General features: G+C 41.4%; 1 protein-coding gene across 1 annotated transcript in view; it reads left to right on the top strand.

Moving 5' to 3' along the window:
• Positions 1-9038: 9038 nt before the first annotated feature.
• Positions 9039-24743, top strand: part of LOC311176667 (guanylate-binding protein 6-like) — a gene marked incomplete at its 3' end in the record, with an annotated part of 154620 nt that continues 138915 nt past the window's right edge. Inside the window, exons 1-7 of the mRNA XM_084242319.1 lie at positions 9039-9246; positions 9606-9733; positions 16398-16507; positions 16693-16889; positions 20092-20337; positions 21446-21726; positions 22930-23142. Coding sequence (XP_084098445.1) covers positions 9057-9246; positions 9606-9733; positions 16398-16507; positions 16693-16889; positions 20092-20337; positions 21446-21726; positions 22930-23142 — 1365 coding nt within the window. The 5' untranslated portion in view covers positions 9039-9056. The remainder of the gene's footprint in view (positions 9247-9605; positions 9734-16397; positions 16508-16692; positions 16890-20091; positions 20338-21445; positions 21727-22929; positions 23143-24743) is intronic.

A 24743-nucleotide genomic window follows, 5' to 3' on the forward strand; every position in this document is an offset into this window, starting at 1 on the left:
TTTTAGCCCTTGTGAGCCTGGCTAGGGGTTTATCTATTTTATTTATTTTTTCGAAGAACCAGCTCTTGGTTTCATTGATCTTTTGGATTTTTTTTTAGTTTCGATTTCATTTATTTCTGCTTTGGTTTTTATTATTTCTTTTCTTCTACTGGTTTTGGGTTTTTTTTGTTGTTCTTTTTCTAGATCTTTGAGCTTCGAGATTAGGTTGTTTCTTTGAGTTCTTTCTTGTTTCTTGATGTGAGCATCTATTGCTATATATTTTCCTCTTATTACTGCTTTTGCTGCATACATTTAGGAAATTGGTGTCCTCCTTGTCATTCAATTCAAAGAATTTTTTAATTTCTTCTTTTATCTCCTCGTTAGTCCAGTGGACTTCCAGTAGTGTGGGTTTCAATCTCCACGAGGTAGGAGAGTACCTTGCCTTCTTTTTATGGTTTATTTCTAGTTTGATGCCTTCATGGTCAAAAAAGATGGTTGGTATGATTTCAATCTTGGTGTATCTGTTGATGTTTGTCTTGTGCCCCAGTATATGATCGATCCTAGAGAATGATCCGTGTGCGCTTGAGAAAAATGTATACTCAGATTTTTTTGGGTTTAGTGTTCTATATATGTCTGTTAAGCCCAAGCACTCTAGATCCTTATTTAGAGCTTTAGTGTCTTTACTTATTTTTTGTCTTGTTGATCTATCCATTGTTGATAGTGGTGTGTTGAAGTCTCCCACTACGTATGTGTTTTCTCTGATGTCTGTTTTCAGAGATGCCAATAGTTGTCTGATATATTTTGGTGCTCCTTCGTTTGGTGAATATATGTTAATGAGTGTTATTTCTTCTTGAAGTATTGTCCCCTTGATCATAATGTAATGACCACTGGGGTCTCTTTTTATCTTTTTAAGCTTGAAATCTGTTTTATCTGATATGAGTATAGCTGTTCCTGCCTTCTTTTTTGGTCCATTTGCTTGTAGAATTGTTTTCCATCCTTTAACTTTGAGTCTATTTTTATCTTTTGCAGCTAAATGTGTTTCCTGGAGACAGCAAAAGGTTGGGTTTTGTTTCTTAATCCAGCCTGCAACTCTGTGTCTTTTTATTGAAGAGTTTAGTCCATTTACATTTAGAGTTAGTATTGATATGTTAGCATCTGTATTTGCCATTGTGTTTGTCTTTCCTTTGATTTTATTTATTTATTCTTTTAATAACTTTCTTTGGCCTTCTTTTGTTGTTATTCGTCCCTCTGAGGTTCTGGCTTTAGGACTCCTTGTAGTATTTTTTGGAGTGGGGGTTTAGTCGTAATAAAATTCTAGAGTTTCTGTTTGTCTGGGAAGGTCCTTATTCTTTCTTCAAAGAGGAAGGAGAGCTTTGCGGGATAGAGTATTCTTGGTTGGCATCTGTTTTCTTGGAGTCTGTTGACTATGTCCCTCCACTCTCTCCTTGCCCGTAGTGTTTCTTCAGAGAAGTCTGATGTCAGTCTGATTGGTTTCCCTTTGAATGTTATCTGTTTCTTCCCTCTTGTTAGTATCATTATTTTTTCCTTGTCTTGGATTCTTGGGAGCTTTACTATTATGTGTCTTGCTGTATTTTTCCTTTCGTCATGGAAGTTTGGTGTTCTTCTTGCTTCTTGTATATCAATTTTCAGCTCCTTCTTCGCATTTGGGAAGTTCTCTTCAATTATATCCTTGAATATTTTCTCTGTTCCTACATCTCTCTCCTCTCCTTCTGGGATTCCTATATCTCTTATATTCCCTTTCCTCATGGAGTCAGATATTTCCCGAAGTCTTTCTTCGGTCTTTTTCCTTCGTACTTCTCCTTCCTTTTCTGTTTTAGTTCTTTTTATTTCTGTGTCTTCAAGAGTACTTATTCGTTCTTCCATTTCATCTATTCTGCTTTCATTGTTTTTCCCAGAGTTCTTTAGCGTCTCCATTAATTCTTTGATCTCCTGCATTTCTTTTACTTCCCTCTTTAGGGACTCAATTTCATTCTTCTGGTCATTAATTATTTTCCCCTTATCATTGTTTTCCTTTATGACTTCTGTCAGTTTTTTAATCACAGCAATTTTAAATTCTCTATCTGGAAGGCTCAGAAGTTCTTCCAAGTTACTGTCGTTGCAATCTGGTAGATGGTTTTCTTTTTGCGGTGTGCTTTTTTGCTGAGGAGTTGCTGGGTTTTATGTGGTTTTTCTACTCCCTACTGCCTGTTTTCTAATTTGCCGTATTCCTTGTGATACTGTGTTGCTGGTACTGGCCGGCATCTTGGGCGACCTTCCCAGCTCACCACTGGCTCCTCTGGGGAACTTCTGCTGGGTTCACAAGTCTCCAGCAAAGAAAGGTCCCGGCTGCAAAATGGCGATGCGGGAACGCGCTCCCCTGCACGCCCGGTCTGCCCCAGTGGTGGGTGCTGCTCCCCTCTGGGCTGGAACTGCAGGCTAGAAGGCGCCTGGCATGGGCAAGCCTCCCAGCTTACCTCTGGCTCCTCGGTGAGCCTTCTGCTGGGTTCACACAGTCTCCAGCAAGAAAGGTCCCTGCTGCAAAATGCCGGTGCAGGGGACGCGCTCCCCTGCACGCCCGGTCTCAATTTTTTGTTTTTCTTAAGCCAATGGAGAGTGACATCTGGAAGGTTCGGCAGGGCAAAGAAAAGGAGAGCCAGGCTAAATTTCTCAAAGGAAGGGAAAATTTATTGTGCCCCAGGCAGACCTCACAGACCCAAGGTGGGGGTCCATGAAGCCACGCCCGTTGTGAGGAGAGATGTCCCTTTTATAGGGTGAGGAGAGGTCAGGCAGGAAAACTGGGTTGGCAGGGCGTTGGAAACAGGTTTAGGCGGAACAAAGTTGTTTTCTCCTGTTTATGGCTTCAGTTTAGGTTTGATGGTATCAGTGGTCCTGGCATCAGGGTCATCTTGTTTCTATGTGGGCTTCCTCATTTCTGGCCCCTGCATCGACCTTTCAACATCTAGAAGGAGACCAGGAATGTTTCCCAGGAGGGAGTGGAACCGTCCCTGACAGAGGGAGTTTCCACACCCAGCCTCTAGTCTGCCAATGTGCGTGACTCACCTAACTGAAAATACCAAAAATTACTTTTCCTTTCAATTTCAGCTTCCTGCCATCATTTGACTTGCAGCAATGGTAAACTTCCGCTTTCTATTTAGTTTATATAAAGGAGGCAAGCAACGACTGGTGAGCAGGGGCTGAGAGCCAGGAGAGACCTGTTCTTGGACCCGTGGTGCTACACAACAGGTATGTCCTGGGACATGTAACTTTGTCTGGAACTTGTTCTGATTGAAGAGACAAGGGAGGAAAAGCTAGGGAAGGGCAGTTGCTACTGTCTGTCCTGTAGGGGGCTGTGCTGGGGGTTTTAGTTCTGGGGATGCTCAGCTTCTCCATTTGCAGTTGCACTGCACCTGTAATTTAGCAGCCAGACCTGTGGTGCTGCCCTGGGTGTGCTGCTCCTTGAATGTCTGCTCAGGGCAGCAGCCAGCTCAGCGGGAAAAGCCTGGGGACGTCGGCCCTGCTGTCAGTGCTGGCAGGCACTAGATGCCTGGGGCAGGCACTAGATGCTGCAGACACCAGGGAGGTGCCGGTCAAAGCGTTTCCCTGCAATTGGAATCTAAGAGATAGTTTCTTTTGAATCTTTCTGTTTGTCATTCTTCAGAGAACTTAAAGTGAGAGTTTTAAATCTCCATGTAGATTAAATTGGGCCCACATTACTCATCTTTATTAGTTAAAAACATCTTAACTGTCTTATCAAAACTCTCTTTCCTTTGTCCCTGTTCCCATCTCTCCTCTCTTTATAATTTCCTACTATTTCTGTGTCTGTCCATCTCCCTCACCCTCACCCTGGTTTATGTTGGTTTGGTTTTTATAGGAACATTGGAGTGACTCACATCTTTATTAAAATATAGAATCTGGCTTTACCAATCCCTCCACATGATCCTTATGCAGATTAGAAGTGGAAAACTAGTCCTGAACAGTATAGAAAAGTTGCACTGTGTTAATTTGAAGCTAAAAGTTCAGTTGCTCATTCATAGCTAAAAACCCCAGATCTGGTTTTGTAAAGTGGTTTCTAGTAGCTAAGTGATAGGATGGTTTCACTTTATGCAGAATATAGAGAAAAAAAACCAAAATGTATGAGGCATCCTAAAAGAGGTGGCAGGGGGAGGGGAGAAAACAGTGGGGAAGAGAGCATTGTAGACTGACTCAGCTACTGGAAGGGGAGTGTGGAGGGCTGGGAACAAAGGAGTAGGAGGTCTAATGGAGGATTACTAGGGTTTTGGTTGTGGGTGTGGTGAAATAATATACATTTGTAATGTGTAAACCTGGTCCCCAAAGACCTATGTGATTTAAATCAACATTACCTCAACAAATATAACAATAACAAAAAGGTTAATCACTCACATTTAAATACATAGAGCTTCCATATGATCCAGCAATTCCACTCCTAGGTATTTACCCAAAGGACACAGAAACATCAATTCCAAAGAGCACCTGTACCCCTATGTTTATAGCAGCACTGTTTACAATAGCTAAGCTTTGGAAACAACCCAAATGCCCAAAAATAGATGACTGGATCAAGAAGATGTGGTACATATACACCATGGAATATTACTCAGCATTCAAAAAAGACAAACACATGCAATTTGCAGCAACATGGATGGAGCTGGAAGGGATCATGCTCAGTGAAATAAGTCAGAAAGAAAAAGAAAAATACCAGATGGTCTCACTCATAGCAGGAATCTAGAAAACTTAAATAAGGGACCAGGAAAATGAATAACTATAAGAAAGTGAAAATCAAAATCAACAAAAAACTATGAACCAGAGACACTCTGTGAGGGGTGGGGGGGCGGGGCGGGGAGGGATTGGGGTCAAAATAAGGGGGTTGCAATTGTATGGGGAATATAAAAATAAAATTTATTTTAAAAAATAAATACAAAAGAAAAAATATTGCCACTTGAATGTCTCTGAGGAGTGGAATGGGCAGTTCCAATCATTACAATGTAGCTGGTAGCAGCTCTTGCTTTACCTGCACATTCTCACACTGAAGAAAAAAAATAGGATGTGGCCCAAGAAAAATGTTTGAATGTGCTCACTGTTTTGTTCTGATAAAAACATTTCACCTGTTGATTTTGTTTTCTAATAATACACTTTGTAGATTATGCTGAAATGAATAATCCAATTGGCCAATTTCTCATGCAATTATTGTAAATTAAACTCCATCAAGTTGACAATTGTGGACTGTACTCCTATTGAAGCAAAGCTCCTGAGCAGGGCAGCCCAGGATCCTGTGATAACAACTTGATACATTTCTTGGACTGTTGACTCATGTCTTATCTGCCCTGGAACAGCTGCAATGTTAACCCACTCAGCACAAGCCAAAATGTATGTAAGGTCATAAGGTCCTTGGAGGGGCACTCAGCCTTTGGCTATAGATCTGCTGAGCCAAACACCCTTACAATAAACCTGCCTCTTTTTAGCCTTGGTGTCCTGGTTTCCTTTACACCACATAACACTATTTGTATTGCATGCTATGTAAGATATAATAGTATCGAATTTAATTATCAAAACATCCTTCATATTGTAACAGGGTGGTCCCCAGGAAAGGGGGAGGTTCCAGGTTCCCTGCCCCACCCAAATGGAGGGTGGAGCTAAGAAGGGAGAGATAGAAGCTGCAGAGGAGACTGAGGAAGGAAGGAAGCAGGACGGAGAGCCAGGAGCAGACCTGGAGGAGGCACAAGGAATGGAGAGACATGTGAAGAAACTGCTTGCCTTTTGTTCGTGGACTGGGTGACACAGATGTGGGTGAGACCCGTGGGGAGTTGTCTATGGCAGCTTTTACCTTGATTTTGATTTTGCTCTTTTCCTTCTGGGCTTGTCTGGTTGTTTCTGACCCTTTTCTGTGGGTCCCCACTGTAAGATGCTTTAGACTTGTGGCAGGCTTTGGGGCCTTGCTTTGGGCCAATCCCATTTGGATGGAGTTTTACCCACTTTGGGTAACTTTGGGTGCTTGATTTAGAAACTAGTTTCTTTGCCTTTCCTGTATTGTTTCCTAGTTGTATTAAGTTCCTTCCCATTAAAGTCTCATATGTTATGTGTTGATGCTGTGGATGGCAGAACCCATTTAGAATAGGCAGGTTTGCAGGGTTTGGGCTGCCCCTCTCCCTGCCCTGTAACAGATTGGCACCCAACGTGATTTAGGATAGAGCCATCCATGGTTAGTCAGCCCCATGGGGAAATTTGGCTTCCCTATGGCACTGGCTACCATACCTGCCCTGTAACAATATGATTTTACTCACACTACACCCCCAAAATTACTTTTAAAAACTTAGTCTTGGATAGGTGAGAATCTTGTTTTGGGACACAGGTAATAACTGATAAAATTGATGTTTTTATGGTATTAAATACATCTTGAATATTTAACATAAAATATGAAATTGATTATTTGAGACATGCAGCAGTAATAATAAGTTTATATATCCTGATTTAAAAAAATATGATAGCTGCTATAGAAAAAGTTTTAATTTAATGGTAATCAAAAATGCACCAGGGGGCCCATGGAATAATTGTACTTTCAATAGTTAGGTTTTTATTTATTTTATTTTTATTTTTTAAAGATTTATTTATTTTATACAAGAACTGGGGTACAGGCCAGATGTGCAGGAGGCTGAGAATATACACCAGAGACAGAGTGGGGAAAAGAACAGGCAGACTGATGAAATACACTGCTGAGGGGAGCCGCGGATGAGACAGGAGAGGTCTGTCACGCCATGTGGGTGTCTCTGTGGCCGGTGGGGATTGAACCAGCACTGCAGAGGCTGCGGACAGCTTTACAGTGCTGCACTCAACCACCTGCGCCACCAGGGAGGCCCCCAGTAATTAGGTTTTTAAACTGACCTTTGCCTTGACAACAATTGCAGTAAAAGTTGTGTGCCTTTACCTAGACTCCCACACTGGTGACATCTGGCTAGGTTTGCTTTATTTTGCTAAATATAGGTATATGTCTCCTGATATGAAGTGGTGATTGCATTTTAATTTTCATTAATTCTTTTGTAGGTTCAGTAATTTGCTAGAATGTCTATAGAACTCAGTAAAATCAATTTACTTACTAAATTACTAGTTTATTGAAAAGGGACACAACCCAGCAAAAGAGAAAAGATGCACAGAGCAAGGAATCAAGAAGGGGTGGGGGCTCTTCCTTGACCTCTCTGGGTATTCTGCCCTCTGAGCACCTCCACATAGAATTTCACAGAAATTCTATGAACCCCTTCAGTTGGGTTTGCTTATGGAAACTTTACTTTGGTTGTTGATGATGTTGCAACCTTCAGCCCTCTTCCTTCCCAGAGATTATGCAAAGAGGCTTTATTTCAACTCTTTTTTTAAAAGATTTATTTATTTATGCATTCAAGAGCTGGGGTGCAGGCCAGAGATGTGGGGGCTGAGAGGATTCACCAGAGACAGAATGGGGAGAAGAACAGGCAGATGTACTGAAATACATAAATACTGCTGAGGGGAGCAGTGGGTGAGACAGGAGAGGATGTGGGTCACCTCCCTGGCCTGGGATTGAACTCTGTGCTGCAGCAGCTGTGGATTACTTCATAGTGCTGCATCTTAACTCCTTGCGCCACCAGGGAGGCCCCAGTTTCAACTCTTTAATCTTATATTTATTCCCTGGTAACCAGACTCTGTGAGTATCTATGGGCTTTTTAAAAATACCTCATAACATGAACTCACCTGTGATTGAAAGGGGCTTGTGATGAATGACATGGGCCCTGCTTTCACTTTGATTGCTCTAGAGCTGTTTCAGGAACTGAAGACAGAACATGAAACAATAAAAGATACTCCATCAGCTTCATCAATAAAAATTGCAATGCTTTTAGAAGCTACAGGAATAGGACAAAGAGCAAATATATATATTTTTATCATAACTCACAATGTAATATGCTATATGTCTTGCCACAGCTTCTTGTTGGTCCACCTCCATGCAGTTTTCCAAATACCCACTGCTCCTCCCTGCTTGAGGTACATATTAGGTGAAATAGAAAATTTCTACATGACAGAGTATAACTTATAAATACAGTCTTTGATCCTCCATCCAGCTAGAAGGAGGGTGTTGTGAACTGGGCTGTTGTTTAGATTGTCTATTTTATTTCTCATTGGTAATCTCTTGCGATAGGCATTGTGGATTCATTTCTCTCTGCTGTTTTCATCACAATTCTTGTTGCTCTTTCCACCTGAAAACCAAATCACATCACTTCTTCTTTATCCCCTGCCCTTCCCTGAGAGGCATGTGAGTTAGAACAAAGACCTGAAGAGGTTAATCCTCATAAACTAACCCCCATATAAATAATGTTTGTTCTGTCCTCTGGATCAAGGGAAAAATTAGGAATTGGGTTTCTACCTCTGCTAGACAGAGACTGCACCACACTGGAGAGTGTGTGGACCAAAGCTGAACAAAAACATCATAGAACTTCCTATCATTTTGAAATTGTTCTTTTTCTTCATTGGGTATTTGCTTGGTTGTTTTAGACCATTGACTGCTTTGCAGAGCTACTATGTATTTATCTTAGCCAATATATCATTTGTATTTCATATCTTCTCAGGAGAATAAGAGCTTAGGCCTTTCTAGTCTGTCATTTTGCTCAGGTGTCTAGATTTTAATCCTGGCTCAATGACTTACACAGACTTTGTGAAACTTATTTATGTCATTTGCAGATTGTGTATAGTAAATTTAAACTTGCAGTTTCTTACCTGTATCAGTGACACTGCATATGTATGTTTCACAGGCTTAAAATACTACAGGCACACGTGCATGGTAACCATTATATACATATTATTATTATTGGCATAACACTTTGGGAGTGTTATAAGCTGTGCTCCATTACTAATATCATCATTTAGAGACAATGAGGCAGGAAGTCTTCTGTAATCTGTGAATGGTAGAGTACATCTAGCTCCTTAGAAAGTAGACATTTTTCACCCAGCCCTAAGTGGATGTGTGCTTTGGATAACTCTGAGTCAGAGAATGATGTTGTAATTTTTTTTTCTACTGGGAGGCTCTTCTAGGTTGGCAGAACACGATGGCATCTGGACCCAATATGATGGCCCCCATCTGTCTGGTGGAAAACAACAATGGACAGCTGTCAGTGAACCCGAAAGCGACACAGATTCTTGAGAAGATTTCTCAGCCTGTCATGGTGGTGGCCATTGTAGGGCTGTATCGTACAGGCAAATCCTACTTGATGAACCGACTTGCAGGACAGAACCATGGTGAGTGTTGTGTTGGGTTTGTTTTGTGCTTGCCTCTAGCTGTATCTCAGTTTCTTAATTTTCATCCCTTTGAACTTTGAAAAAAATCCTGTTCTTTCTATTTGGTTTGCTAACATTACTAATGACCACTGTTTTGTCTGACTCCTGATGTCTCTCTGTCTCCATCTTAAGCCCTCTTTTGACATTCTCACAGTTAATGCCCTCTCCTCTATGAGTCAGATGACACACAAAGTTGGACATCTTGAGGAAACAGAAAATACCATCTTTCATCTACATTCTACCAAGTCTGACATTGTAGCCCCTTGGCTGTTTAGATTATCTGCTGTCACAGTATTTTGCTTCCTCCCCTCCCCTTGCAGGCTTCCCTCTGGGCTCCACCGTGCAGTCCAAAACCAAAGGCATCTGGATGTGGTGTGTGCCCCATCCCACCAAGCCAGACCACACCCTGGTCCTTCTGGATACTGAGGGCCTTGGGGATGTGGAAAAGGTAAGGTAGAAAATCGCATATAAATTTGTTTTATTCTGGATTTTCTTTTTATCTCTTCATAATCCTTTGTAATTTACCTGCTGTGAACTATCTATATAATCTAGAAACCTAACTATTAATTGAGGTGAACTTTGGTTTGTCGAATCTACCTTCTAGGTAAGATAGGATTGTATACTTGATAAAATCTCTCTCTCTTTTTTTAAAAAAGATTTATTTATTTATTTATACAAGCACTGGGTACAGTCAGAAGCGCGGGAGGGTGAGAGAATTCACCAGAGCCAGATCAGGGAGCAGAATAGGTAGACCAACGAAGTACACTGCTGAGGGGAGCAGCGGGCAGCAGGAGAGGTCTGCGTGCCATGTGGGACCCTCCTCCGGTGGCCGGGGAGCAGCCGGGGATCGAACCAGCGCTGTTGAGGCTGCGGGCAGCTTCGCAGCCCAGTGCTGAACCGCTGCGCCACCAGGAGGACCTGATCACTAATTCTTGAACAGCTGTGTTCTAGTCCTCCTGGTTTAGTATGTAGATATGGGTTCTGCCTTCAAAGAGTCTTCATTTCCATTGAGAAAACCACACACACACAGTCAGACTTACTAAACCTGAGTGGGAAAGCAGCAGGTTGGATAGAGGAAGAAGTACTTTTGCTTTCCCTGACCTCTGTCAGTGCCATGTGAGCTGTGAGTAGAAAGGCCCTACTGAGGTACCCTGACCTCCAGGGAGCTGATAAATCACTGCAGGAAGCCATTGTAACTGAGATGCTGGCTCCCGAGGGCTGACTGCTATCAGCACTTCCAGAGCCAGGGCTTATTCCAAAAGGTGATCCAGACAGCACCTCACAGCACCTCATAGCTTTGAGCATGTACAGTAAAGCATAAGAGTGCCTTAGTAAGAAAAATGAGAAACATCACCTCCAGCATAGGAGGTAAGGAAAGATTTTTGATTCCCCTTTGCTATCACATGAATTGTGAATTTGAAGGTCTGAGGTAAGTGCTGAATTAACGTTTCCTGTGGTGAAGATCATCATCGCCAGCAGGACACTCTGGAAGACCTCGGGATATCTGAATGTGTTGCTCTCTAAAGGCCTGTGTTTGTCCTAACCAAATAATTTAAGATGGATTTTTGGTATTTTTGCTTTCTACTGACACATGAAATGAATTTTTTTGTCTTTGAACTTTATTTGGAAATAATATCTAATTTTCTATAACTCTATTTCTGCACAAATAAGAGTTAGAAACTATGTTTATTTTTAATTTTTAAAGATTTATTTATTTATGCATACAAAAATTGGGGTATAGGCCAGAAGTGTGGGGAATCAGAGGATTCACCAGAGACAGAGTGGGGAACAGAACAGGCAGATTGTCTGAAATACACTGCTGAAGGGAGCAGCGGGCAAGTCAGGAGAGGTCTGCTGTGCCATGTGGGTAGCTCCCTGGCTGGGGATCGAACTCGTGCTGCAGTGGCTGCGGATAGCTTTAGAGGTTATGCCTTAATCCTTTGCGCCACCAGGGAGGCCATATTTTTAATTTCTATGACATACTCTTATACTATAAAAATTTTGTTTTTTGTCAGTGCCATGGCCATATAACCTAGTTGATTACTTTAAAATTTGGGGGTTTGAGAAGAATAATCGATGAATAGACCTTTCCTCCCCCCACCAAACTATCATGGAGTATCTTCCAGATTAAATTCCAATTTTTACATATGCCCTGGGAAATAGTTTTCACACTGTTAAAGGAGAAATAATTTCTGGACTTCTAGATGGTGTTTAGGACCACTCTGGTCCATTTTCACCCCTGGCACAGAATTGAATGGCTGCCTACAGCCTTAGGCATGACCGTGAAAATTCTGTCTTGAATCTTCTAAACCAGCTGTGCATGCAGGCTCTCTGTGGTATTATGGCTAATATACAAGCCCAGTACCACTGAGCTGGTCTTGGATGAGTTGAATACTGTCTCCATTTCACTCATCAAGAATCCTACTGATTTTGAACAGCTCCTTTCTTTCTGTTACGTGGGATGACTCTGCTTATCACTGGCAGATACCATCAGCTACTTGACAGCTGCCAGTTTTTGTAGATGCATCATATTCATGCATATACATCATATTCATGTGTACATCAAATAAATGTACACAGATCACAGAGGGAATTCTTTTTTTTTTAATTTAAATAATAAATTTTATTTTTATATTCCCCCATACAATTGCAAACGCCCCATTCTGACCCCAATCCCTCCTCTCCCGCCCCCCACCCCCCAAAAAGTGTCTCTGGTTCATAGTTTTTTGTTGATTTTGATTTTCACTTTCTTATATTCATTTTCCTGGTCCCTTATTTAAGTTTTCTAGATTCCTGCTATGAGTGAGACCATCCGGTATTTTTCTTTTTCTTTCTGGCTTATTTCGCTGAGCATGATCCCTTCCAGCGCCATCCATGTTGCTGCAAATTGCATGTGTTTATCTTTTTTGAATGCTGAGTAATATTCCATGGTATATATGTACCACATCTTCTTGATCCAGTCATCTATTTTTGGGCATTTGGGCTGTTTCCAAAGCTTAGCTATTGTAAATAGTGCTGCTATAAACATAGGGGTGCAGGTGTTCTTTGGAATTGATGTTTCTGTGTCCTTTGGGTAAATACCTAGGAGTGGAATTGCTGGATCATATGGAAGCTCTATGTTTATTTAGTAGGTTAAGAAATCTCCACACAGCTCTCCATAGTGGTTGGACCAGTTTGCACTCCCACCAACAGTGCAGAAGAGTTCCTTTTTCTTCACACCCTCGCCAACATTTGTTGTTGCTAGTTTTTTTAATATGTGCCATTCTCACTGGTGTGAGATGGTATCTCATGGTAGTTTTGATTTGCATTTCCCTGATGACAAGTGATGTTGAACATTTTTTCATATGTCTGTTGGCCATTTGCATTTCCTCTTCAGAGAAGTTTCTTTTTAGCTCTTCTGCCCATTTTTTGACTGGATTATTTTCTTTGTTGTTGCTGAGTCTCATCAGCTCTTTGCAGATTTTTGTGATCAGTCCTTTATCATTAGTGTTGTGTGCAAAAATGTTCTCCCAGTTGGTGGGGTTTCTCTTTGTTTTTGTTATTGTCTCTTTTGCTGTGCAGAAGCTCTTTAATTTGATGTAGTCCCAGCTGTTTATCTTTGCCTTCACTATCACTGCTTTGGGTGATGTGTCTGTAAAGATGTCTTTGATGTGCAAATCCCGTAGTGTTTTGTCTATATTTCCTTCTATGTATCTTATGGTTTCAGGTCTTATGTCTAGTTCTTTAATCCATTTTGAGTTCACAGAGGGAATTCTTTAAAAATTAACATAGCTGAGGGTGAAGCTGCATTAAGTCAAATGAGGAAGAACATCCAGAGAGACCTGTGGAGTCTTATAGTGACACACCAATTCTAAATCCACTCCTTATCCCACAAGACAGTACTAGGCAGGGAAACCAGTGGGGCCAGGTTAATGCTCTCCTGGGTATCAGGAGGCTCTGGCCTCCACAGGAGCCCACCAACTCTCAGACATTTGGACAGAGCCCTGATGTAGAGAGCTGGGAGCCCATTCTTCAGATTAACTAAAAGGGGTAGTAGTTTGTAGAGAAAGGAATCGAGGATTCAGGGGCTCAGAATGATGATGAAGTTCGGTTTCTTGGAGCAGTCTCATCAAAACTGAGAATCAGACTCTCAGAGGAGATGGGGGAGTGCAGAGGAGGCCAGAACTGTGGTGATGGTACCATGGCCCATGGTTCCATAGGACAGAGAGTTACACCTAAAGGGTCTTCAGGAACCAAGGTGGTTTGGCTAATAAATAGTAAAGTTGACAGACTTAGCCCCTCTGGCAGTGTTGTTCCCTTGACAGAGAGACCCAGCTCCAGAAGTGCAGCTGCTGGGAGAATGAATGAGTCTGAACAACCCTGCTCCCACATAGACAAATGAGCAGTGATGGGAGTCAAGCATGTATCTCAGAAAAGGAAGAATCTGATGGTGATTCCAGTACAACCACCATCTCACATGCATCTACTGTACAAATTTTAACTGGAAGGGGAGCTTAGTCCAGAATTTTTCCCAGTTCAGGAGAATTGATGTGTTAGATTTACTACCAAACTTTTATGCAATCTCTTTAGCTCCTAGTTCCACATAATAACCATATTATACATTAACAAATATTGCTTTCAAGTGAAGTGAACCTGGATTGTGTTTTCTAATCAACTGATCCACTAATCACATAACTTTCTTACGAAATTTTTAACATAATTTTCTGCAATATTGTGCTTAAAATTCAGCACAACCACAATTCCATTTCCTTCTGTATATATAATAGTTTCTATTCTCAATCCAATAGAAGAACCTCACAATACATGTCTCACAATGAACCTAGTAATTCTTAAACTAATCTGAGCAGTTGCTGGTGACTCTAAGAACTTTGCTTCTTTTTTTTTTTTTTTTTACATAATAGTTTAGAAGTTACTGTGTGCCTCCAGCCCTTACTTTATTTTTTTTAATTTTTTTAAAATAATTAATTTTATTTTTATATTCCCCATACAATTGCAACCCCCCACATTCTGACCCCAATCACACCCCTCCCGCCCCCCACCCCCCAAAAAGTGTCTCTGGTTCATAGTTTTTTGTTGATTTTGATTTTCACTTTCTTATAGTTATTCATTTTCCTGGTCCCTTATTTAAGTTTTCTAGATTCCTGCTATGAGTGAGACCATCCGGTATTTTTCTTTTTCTTTCTGGCTTATTTCGCTGAGCATGATCCCTTCCAGCGCCATCCATGTTGCTGCAAATTGCATGTGTTTATCTTTTTTGAATGCTGAGTAATATTCCATGGTGTATATGTACCACATCTTCTTGATCCAGTCATCTATTTTTGGGCATTTGGGCTGTTTCCAAAGCTTAGCTATTGTAAATAGTGCTGCTATAAACATAGGGGTGCAGGTGTTCTTTGGAATTGATGTTTCTGTGTCCTTTGGGTAAATACCTAGGAGTGGAATTGCTGGATCATATGGAAGCTCTATGTTTAGTAGGTCCAGAAATCTCCACACAGCTCTCCATAGTGGTTGGACCAGTTTGCACTCCCACCAACAGTGCAGAAGAGTTCCTTTTTCTTCACACCCTCGCCAACATTTGTTGTTGCTAGTTTTTTTAATATGTGCCATTCTCACTGGTGTGAGATGGTATCTCATGGTAGTTTTGATTTGCATTTCCCTGATTACGAGTGATGTTGAACATTTTTTCATATGTCTGTTGGCCATTTGCATTTCCTCTTCAGAAAAGTTTCTTTTTAGCTCTTCTGCCCATTTTTTGACTGGATTATTTTAAGAACTTTGCTTCTTAATAATACACTATATGACATTGGCCAGAAAACATCATGCACAATTTGGAGCAATAAATGATCAAAGATTCAATTTTGAAGAAAAAAAGGGAATAGTTTCTAGATTATGCTATTATTTAGGTGGTGCTTACTTTATACAATTTAGCAAACTGTCCACTAAGCCCCTTTATCCGGATTCACTAGAGTTCACCATCCAGCTTTCACCTCTGCTCCAGTCAGATCTCTATTTTCATTGCAAAGATCCTGTATTCTGCCATCTCTAATTTCACTTCTGTTGATCTTTGCATCTGTTGAATGACCTGCATTTATTAATCCCACATTCTGTTAATTATGTAACACTCTGCTCAAGATGTTGATGAAACTTTCACATGCTATTTCTCTGCTGTCCAACTCTGTTTTCCCTTGAAAGACTTCAAGATTTTAATTGGTTATAATAGCTATAAATTCCACTGTAAACAGTAAACAGTAAGGTCTTCATAGAAATGTCACTTTGTTTTGTTCATTGTTATGTGTGTTTGCAGCAGTTAACAGTAGCCAATTGAAAGTAAAAATGTCATCGTTAACTTAGCTTTTTTACATTTAAAAGAAGCAGGAAATATTCAATACCCTTCTTACTGACATAATTTGAATACCCAGTTATGTCAACTCTAGTATATTTTGATTAATAGAGGCATGTAGAATGAATAAATGATAACACTCATCATTGAGTGCCTAATTACACAGCAGGTGCTTAATAGTTTTGTCTGTGTATGTTATTTCATCCATTGAGGAAAGGAAAATTCTGTGAAGACTGGAATGTTTTATGTATAAAAAAAATGAAATCAGGGCCTCCCTGGTGGCGCAAGGGGTTAAGACGCAACCTATGAAGCTATTTGCAGCTACTGCAGCATGAGTTCGATCCCCGGCCAGGGAGCAACCCACATAACACAGCAGACATCTCCTGGCTTGCCTGCTGCTCCCCTCAGCAGTGTATTTCAATGGATCTGTCTGTTCTGCTCCCCACTCTGTATCTGGTGAGTTCTCTCACCCCCCCCACACCTCTGGCCTGTGCCCAAGTTCTTGCATGCATAAATAAATCTTTAAAAAAAAATCAAATCACAGGAAATATTGTAATTGTAAAAACTGATATATCCTTTTATGTTTGTCTTCAAACATAAAGGATTTGGTGAAAAAGGAACTTTCCTACACTGCTAAAGGAACTTTCCTACAGCTCATTTTTAGTAGTCTGGTGAATGGGTTAGCTGAAATAACTAATGAAAGACTGATAGGAGTCTGCATGAATTTCTAAAGAGGAAGCTGCAACACCCCTCATTCTGATGTGCCTTCCAGGGTGACTCTAAGAATGACGCGTGGATCTTCACGCTGGCCGTGCTTCTGTGCAGCAGCTTTGTCTACAACAGCATAGGCACCATCAACCACCAGGCCCTGGAGCAGCTGCAGTATCCTTCCAGGAGCCGAGGCCCCACTGTGCACTGCGTTGATGGGACTGGACATGGAGTCCTTCCCTGCCACTTAGTTGCCTTTGGTGGGGCAGATGGGACAAGGGTGAAAGAGTGTCTATCTATAACATTGTTTTTCATGAGGAAATTTTGGAGGCTCTTTCTTTTCCTGAACCATGTCCTAGCTATGTGACAGAGCTTACAGTACTCATCAGGTCAAAGTCCACTCCAAGTTCTGAGGAAGGAGATGATTCCACAGAGTTTGTGAGCTTCTTTCCAGACTTTATCTGGACTGTTCGGGATTTCACCCTGGAACTGAAAATAGATGATCGGAATATCACAGCAGATGAGTACCTGGAGAATGCCTTGAAGCTGATTCCAGGTATGAGAGTATGGCCTGGGCAGGGGATGTTCCTCTAGAGATTGGGGGTTACTAAGCAGTGCCCATCACCTCTGGGACTGCATTCCTCTTTGAGACTGAGTCAAAGTATTTGAAAATGTTGGCTGGAAAGAAACTTGAAAAGCTCTAGGGGATAAAGTTTAAGTTCACTTACGAAAAGTAAAGCATAGAGTGAAATTATTCAAAACCAACTTATTCCTTATACAATGTGAAACTTCCAGATTACAATGGCGCTAAACCTTTCTATACACCTGCCATATGTAGTCCTTATTTTGGTATCTGCTTTTGTGTGTTGAGGGGGAAAAAGATGATTAGAGACGTGCTATACCTGAAATTACAATAAAAAGCCTACTGATAAAAAATTTTTTCATGTAGATAGTTTTCTTCCAAAAGAGCAAAACATTCCATTTGCTGAGACCTTGAGAGAAATATCAGTACTGATATTACTGCTCTTGCTTTCATATTTCTTTTCATGCTTTTTCTTAGAAAGTTTATTGAAGTCATCTAACCAGAAGAGCAACACTATCAAGCCAAATATCACCCTTTAAGTCAAGAATTCATAGATTAGTGGTAACATCTTAAAATAACATTTTAGTGGTTGTGGCTAAAAGGTAGCTAACATCACACAATTCATTTTTAATGGCAAAGTAATTTTTCTTAAATAAGGTTGTCATTCCTAATATTCCTGATATATTCCAGTTTTCTTGTTTATGGTTCTTCTTTTCAGGCTCACAGCTCAATTTTTTTTTTTTTTTGTGTGTGTGTCCATTTGAATGGAAACATTTTATTTTTTAATTAATATATATTTTACATCTTATTTTTTTCACAGTGTTTGCTTTCTTTTCTCAGGCATAGTCCCCATAGAATCTCTATCACCAGTTCACCCGTGCGCCATCACCATAGTCCCTTGTGCTCTTCCCTTACTTGTTTTTTTTTTTTTAAAGATTTATTTTATTTTATTTATTTATTTGTTTATTTATTCATACAAGCATTGGGTACAGTCAGAAGCGCGGGAGGGTGAGAGAATTCACCAGAGTCAGAGCGGGGAGCAGAGCAGGCAGAAGGACCGAAGTACACTGCTGAGAGGAGCAGCGGGCGGCAGGAGAGGTCTGCGCACCTGGTGGGCGCTGCAGAGGCTGCGGGCAGCTTCGCAACCCAGCGCTCAACCGCTGTGCCTCCGGGGAGGCCCTTCCCTTACTTGTTTTGATCCTTCTTCTTCCCTCTCCTTCCCTTCTTCTGCAGAATGTCTCTGATTTATAGTTGTCTATTTTTGTTTTTTTTTTGGCTATGTTTTTTATTGTTTTTTTTTTTTTCCCTAATGCCTTATTTGGTTCCCCTATATTCCTCCTATAAGTGAAAACATCCAATATTTTTCTTTTTCCTTCTGACTTATTTCACTGAGCATAATCCCTTCTAGTTCCATCCATGTTGCTGTGAATGGTATTAGTTTACCTTTTTTGATTTCTGAATAGTATTCCATTGTATATATATACCACATCTTCTTGATCTAGTCATCTATTTTTTGGCATTTGGGTTGTTTCCATAGCTTACCTATTGTAAATAGAGCTACAATGAACATAGGGGTGCAGGTATCCTTTTGAATTAATGTTTTTGTGTCCTATGGGTATTTCCCTAGTAGTGAAATTACTGGGTCATATGGTAGCTTCATTTTTAGTAGTCTGAGGAACCTCCATACAGCTTTCCATAGTGGTTGGACCAGTTTGCATTCCCTCTAGCAGTGTAGGAAAGTCCCTTTTTCACCACATCCTTCCCAACATTTGTTGTTGCTAGCTTTTTTAATAGGTGCCATTCTTACTGGTGTAAGGTGATAGTTCATTGTGGTTTTGATTTGCATTTCCCTTATTATGAGGGATGTTGAACATTTTTTTCAAATGCCTGTTGGCCATTTGCATTTCCTCTTTAGAGAAGTGTCTTTTAAGTACTTCCGCCCATTTTTTGACTGGATTTTTTACTTTGTTTTTGTATATCTTTGTGATCAATCCCTTTGAGTTCTTTGCATATCTTTGTGATTAATCCCTTATCAATCCCTTTGTATGGAGTACAGAAATTTTCTCCCAATCAGTAAGTGTGTCTCTTTGTTTTTGTTAATATCTCTTTTGCTTCTCAGAAGCTCTTTAGTTTGAAGTAATCGTGGATGTTTATCTTTTCCTTCACTGTCTTTGCTTTGGGGGATGAGTCTTTAAAAAGATGTTACTGAGATGTATGTCTTGTAGTGTTTTACCTATATTTTCTTCTATATATTTTATGGTTTCAGGCTCACAGCTCAATTTTTACATGAGATCAACTGGACCAAAAAGTTACACTTGACTTCATTCCTTTAGCTTCTTTCAGTCATTATCTATAAGAACACAACTCAACATGCTCAGGTCTGGGGATATCTGTCATAAGTTTATTTCATCTGGATTAGATGTCACGTTTCTCTCCAGAATTATAACATTTGTATAAGTTTGATATGCAAAGAAGTATTGAATTATAATATTGAATTATAATGAAGGAGTTATAAGCATAGAAGTTGACAATGATACCTATCCCCTGTCATAGAAGCCTTGGGCTCCCTGCCCCAACTGTTCTTGCAACAGGGTGGTCCCCAGGAAAGGGGGAGGTTCCCTGCCCCACCCAAGGGAGGGTAGAGCTGAGCAGGAAGAGGAGAAGCTGCAGAAGAAACTGAGGAAGGAAACAGGATGGAGCCAGGAGACACGTGAAGAAACTACACTTGTCTTTTGGTCGTGGACTGGGTGACACAGATGTGGGTGAGACCCGTGGGGAGGTGACAATGGCAACTTTTATCTGGATGTTGATTTTGCTCTTTTCCTTCCGGGCTTGTCTGGTTGTTTGTGACCCTTTTCTGTGTGTCCCCACTGGAAGATGCTTTAGACTTGTGGCAGGCTTTGGGGCCTTGTTCTGGGCCAATCCCATTTGAATGGACTTTTACCCACGAGGGGATGGGTAACTTTGGGTACTTAATTTAGAAACTAAATTCTTCGCCTTACCTGTATTGTTTCCTAGTTTTATTAAAGTTCCTTTTCATTAAAATCTCCTATGTTTTGTGTTGATGCGGCGGATGGCAAAACCCATTTAGAATAGGCAGGTTTGCGGGGTTTGGGCTGACCTCTCCCTGTCCTATAACATTCTCACTGTAATTTCCATTTTTCCTATCCCTCAGGCCTGAAACCCGGTATCCAAAAGTCCAACCTATCCAGAGAGTGCATCAGGCATTTCTTTCCAAAACGGAAGTGTTTTGTCTTTGATCGACCAACACAAGACAAAGAACTCCTAGCCAATATAGAGAAAGTGTCTGAAGACCAGCTGGATCTTATGTTCCAGGAACAAACAAGAAAATTCTGTTCTTACATCATCTCCAACACCAGACCCAAGAGCCTTAGAGAGGGAATCCCAGTCACTGGGAAACGTGAGTCTCCTCCCTCTGTGGCGGGGCCTCTTATAAGCCAGTTTAGTATATAATGTGTTTTTCTGCAATTTTGCTTGGCTTCACATGGAAATTTGGACATAAAGATGTTCATACTCTTTGAAGAGTTATGTGTATTTTGTAGTAATATCACCTTTGGGAGTTGATACTTTCCAAAACTGGAAAAAATTATCACCAATAACTGTGGTTTCTACTTATTAAAAATTCCCAGACTGACAGTAAATCACTGACTGGGTATAAAGAAGAATACACTATTTTCTCAAGAAATCCTGTACAGTAACTGTTCTTTGCAAGTAGATTACAAAAGATAATTTGGGAGTTTACACAGTCAAAACTTCATCTTTAATCCATAAATCCCTAAAATTCATAAAAACTATCAAATTAGGAATGACTATAAACTGATTAACCTGTCTCATCAGTCTACCATGTCATCTAATCTCTTACTTTTTAATGGGAAACTTATTTCTCAAATACCTGTTACCCTGTCAGATGAAGGAAGTATTTTAGGCCTGTGACCTAAAAACTATGAAAATGAATTTCCACTAGGAAAATGAAGGTCATGCTAGTAGAAGGAGGTGTGTGTATGACTTAATAGGTATCTCGGGCCTCCTTGGTGATGCAAGGAGCGCTGTGAAGCTGTCTGCAGGTTCTGCAGCAGGAGTTAGATCCCTGGACGGTCAGGGAACTAACTCACATGGTGCAGCAGACCTCTCCTGTCTCGCCCGCTGCTCCCCTCAGCAGTGTATTTCAGTAGATCTGCCTGTTCTGCTCCTGACTCTGTCTCTGGAGAATCATCTCACCGCCAGCACATCTGGTGTGTACCCCAGTTCTTGTATGCATAAATAAATAAATCTTTCAAAAAAAAGGTAGTCTCACAAAACTTGGAAGGTGATCATCGATCTGAAGCCACTGCAGGGAAGGAGGAGGGAGGGGGGTCATTACAGGGGAGGGAAGAGCACATGGAACAGTGATAACTGATCATAGGTGCTAGGGTCATGGGAGAGCTATAGGGATGACACCTGGAAAGCAATCAAATACTGTCCAAAAATGACAATCGATACTTTATCATGGATTTCCTGGCTTATTTCAGGTTTGAACAGTCTGGTGGTGACCTACGTGGATACCATCAACAGTGGAGCAATTCCTTGTTTGGAGAATGCAGTGACGACTCTGGCCCAGCTTGAGAACTCAGCAGCCCTGCAGAAGGCAGCCGACCACTACAGCCAGCAGATGGCCCAGCGAGTGCTCTTCCCCACGGACTCGCTCCAGGAGTTACTGGATGTGCACACAGCCTGTGAGAGAGAGGCCATTGCAATATTCATGGAGCATTCCTTCAAGGATGAGAATCAGGAGTTCCAGAAGAAGCTTTGGGTAATATCTCTTAGTATTTACCCTTTAAGAATGAAGCTAAGGGCCTCCCCGGTGGCGCAGTGGTTGAGCGCTGGGTTGCGAAGCTGCCCGCAGCCTCTGCAGCACTGGTTCGATCCCCAGCCACTGGGCGAGGGTCCCACATGGCGTGCAGACCTCTCCTGCCTCCCACTAATCCCCTCAGCAGTGTACTTCGTCACTCTGCCTGTTCTGCTTTCCGCTGTGGCTCTGGTGGGTCTCTCACCATCCCACGCCTCTGACTGTACCCAGTACTTGTACAAATAAATAAATAAATCTTAAAAAAAAAATGAAGCTAGAAATGCCTTTGGTGACCCATGACTCATCTCTCACTTAAGAATAATGTAGACCGGTCTAGAGTCTAGATTCTCAAGAGGGATAGAGTTTCAAAGGTCTTCATACAAAACCTCAGGTAATTTATTAGAAATATCAGTGATGTCTTTCTTTTAAGATTTATTTATTTATGCACACAAGAACTAGAGTATAGGCCAGAGGTGAGGGGTGTGAGAGGATTCATCAGAGACAGAGTGGGGAACAGAACAGGCAGATTGACTGAAATACACTGCTGAGGGGAGCAGCAGGTGAGTCAGGAGAGGTCTGCTGTGCCATGTGGGCAGCTCCCTGGCTAGGGATTGAACTCGTGCTGCAGTGGCCGTGGATAGCTTCATGGGTTGCGTCTTAACCCCTGTGCCACCAGGGAGGACACTCACTGATCTCTTATGCAAAATCAGTCTGGACATTTTTCTGAAGTGAATACTTCAGTGGATTCCAAGCCTGATCTGAGGACTTGAAAGTCATTCCTGAGCAGGTTGCTTGTTCTGTGAACATGTTCCCATTCAGAGGATACAAATTTCTCTTGTTAGACCCTTATACCAAGCCACTTTCAAGTTACAATACTTCATGCCATCTTTTATGGTCTTTTCATATCAATGAGAATAAAATCACTCAATGCTACATCTGCATGGATCATGGCAGCTTGGTAATGCATCCCCAGTGTAACCCCAGATGAAGAACCTGAGACCCAGGAGCTAAGAAACTTTCCCACCATCGTTTAGAGAGTTTTCAGGGATGTGAGTAAATCATGTCCTTCTCCAATAGAATGCTTTTCTCATGAGGACCCAGAAGACAATCCTTCTAGCAGATTCTTTAGGATTTCACCTCGTCTGCTCCTCTACATTTCCTTTGCAGGAAACCATAGAGAATAAAAAGGAGGAGTTGTTGCAGAAGAATGAAGAGGCATCTGAGAAATATTGCCAGGTTCAACTTAATCAGCTTGCAAAGAAGCTAACAGAAAATATTTCAGCAGGAACGTTCTCTGTTCCTGGAGGGCACAAGCTCTACACAGAAACAAAGAAAATGATGGAAAAGGACTATTGGCAAGTGCCAAGAAAAGGAGTGAAGGTGAGGAATAGGGGAGCATGGACATCCTAGATAACAGAGTCAAGGGGTGTCCTGAAAATGAGGGCACAGCATCCATGGGGTAATAAGAGAGCATGGGGCTATCTTAATGGCTTTAGTCTTTAAGGTCCATTACTAGCTACTTCTGAGGAAACTAGGAAATAGTCATTAAAAAAAAATGAGTATGAATTTCTGAAATCCCTGAAGGACAGAACAGAAATTATTTACATCTTTATCTTACAACATAACATCAATATGCCAAATGTTGACAATTAACAAGTTTAGTCTGTTTGTACTCAACGCTGATTCAAACAAGAGAGGAAATAAAATACCTAGCAATCACTTCAGAGTGATAACATTTATGAACTTGTGAAATCAAGCCATCAGGAACCATCCATAGTTACTATTAGCTATTTAGAAACCTGAGATGAGAGGCTCACACAGTTTAAAACAACCTACCTTAACATTATAGCAACAAGAGGCAGAGGAGAACAGGCCTTAAGAGTAGAGGCAACATTTCATGTTGGGACCACAAAATAATAAAGTACCAGGAATTATAAATTTGTAGAAGTGCGCATAGTTGTGAATGGCAGGTACCTGGGGCAGGTAGATTGGAGTAAACACTGGGACAACGATGGGAGGACAACAGGAAAGAGATGTGGAGGATGTATCTGGTCACTTTAAGGAGCTTGGCCTCTTCCTAAGGAGCCAATATAGAATTTGAAGTATGAAGCAATAATACCTGGACACACTTGTTCTTGCTGCATTAATCTCTCCAGTGGAAATATAACCTGATTGCTTCTTCTTGGTTCCTCAGGCGATGAAGGTTTTCCAGAGCTTCCTGAAGTCACAGGCAACAGTAGAGAAATCCATCCTGCAGGCTGACAGAGCCCTCAGTGATCAGGAGAAGGCCATCGCAGGTGCGGGCAGGGCGGCTTCATGATGGGGTACACAGGTGGCTGTGTGGCCTGTGACAGACTGGAAGAGCCTCCTTTCCTCTGTGGGGCAAACTGCGCTAAACCTGACACAGGAGGGGAGCTGTGGTGTAACCTGAGCTACACAGACCTTTCCTGCCACGCCCTGATGGTGTGTGCAGGGAGAGGCTGTGTATTCAGAGGTCCCCCAACTCCCTTCCAGTTTGCTTTCTTCTCTGGGCTCAGGGTGTAGAGGTGAACCTCACTGACTTTTCTTCTCTCAAACCTTCCTGGGCAGAGGAGAGGGCCGGGAAGGAGGCGGCGGAGAAGGAACAGAAACTGTGTAATCAGAGGCTGGAGGAGCAGAAGCAGCAGATGGAGGCACAAAACAGGAGTCTCCAGGAGAATGTAGCCCAACTGGAAGAGAAACTGAAGTTGGAAAGAGCAAACCTTGTGAAAGAGCAGAATATGATGCTGGAGCATAAGCTAAAAGTAAGTTTGGGCATGGCCTCAGTACACTGGATGGTGAGGCTAACAGCAAGATCATGGAAGGAAACACCATTTACCGTTTCAGATTTATGAGACACTAATACTTTATGTAGTCTAATAATTCTGGAAGTATGACCCCTCTAGGCCCTTGGAGAATATAAATTGGGTTTTAGTTGCTGTTTGGGGTATTTTAAAATGATG

This window comes from Talpa europaea (genome assembly GCF_964194135.1).
Source record: "Talpa europaea genome assembly, chromosome: 9".
NCBI lineage: Eukaryota > Metazoa > Chordata > Mammalia > Eulipotyphla > Talpidae > Talpa > Talpa europaea.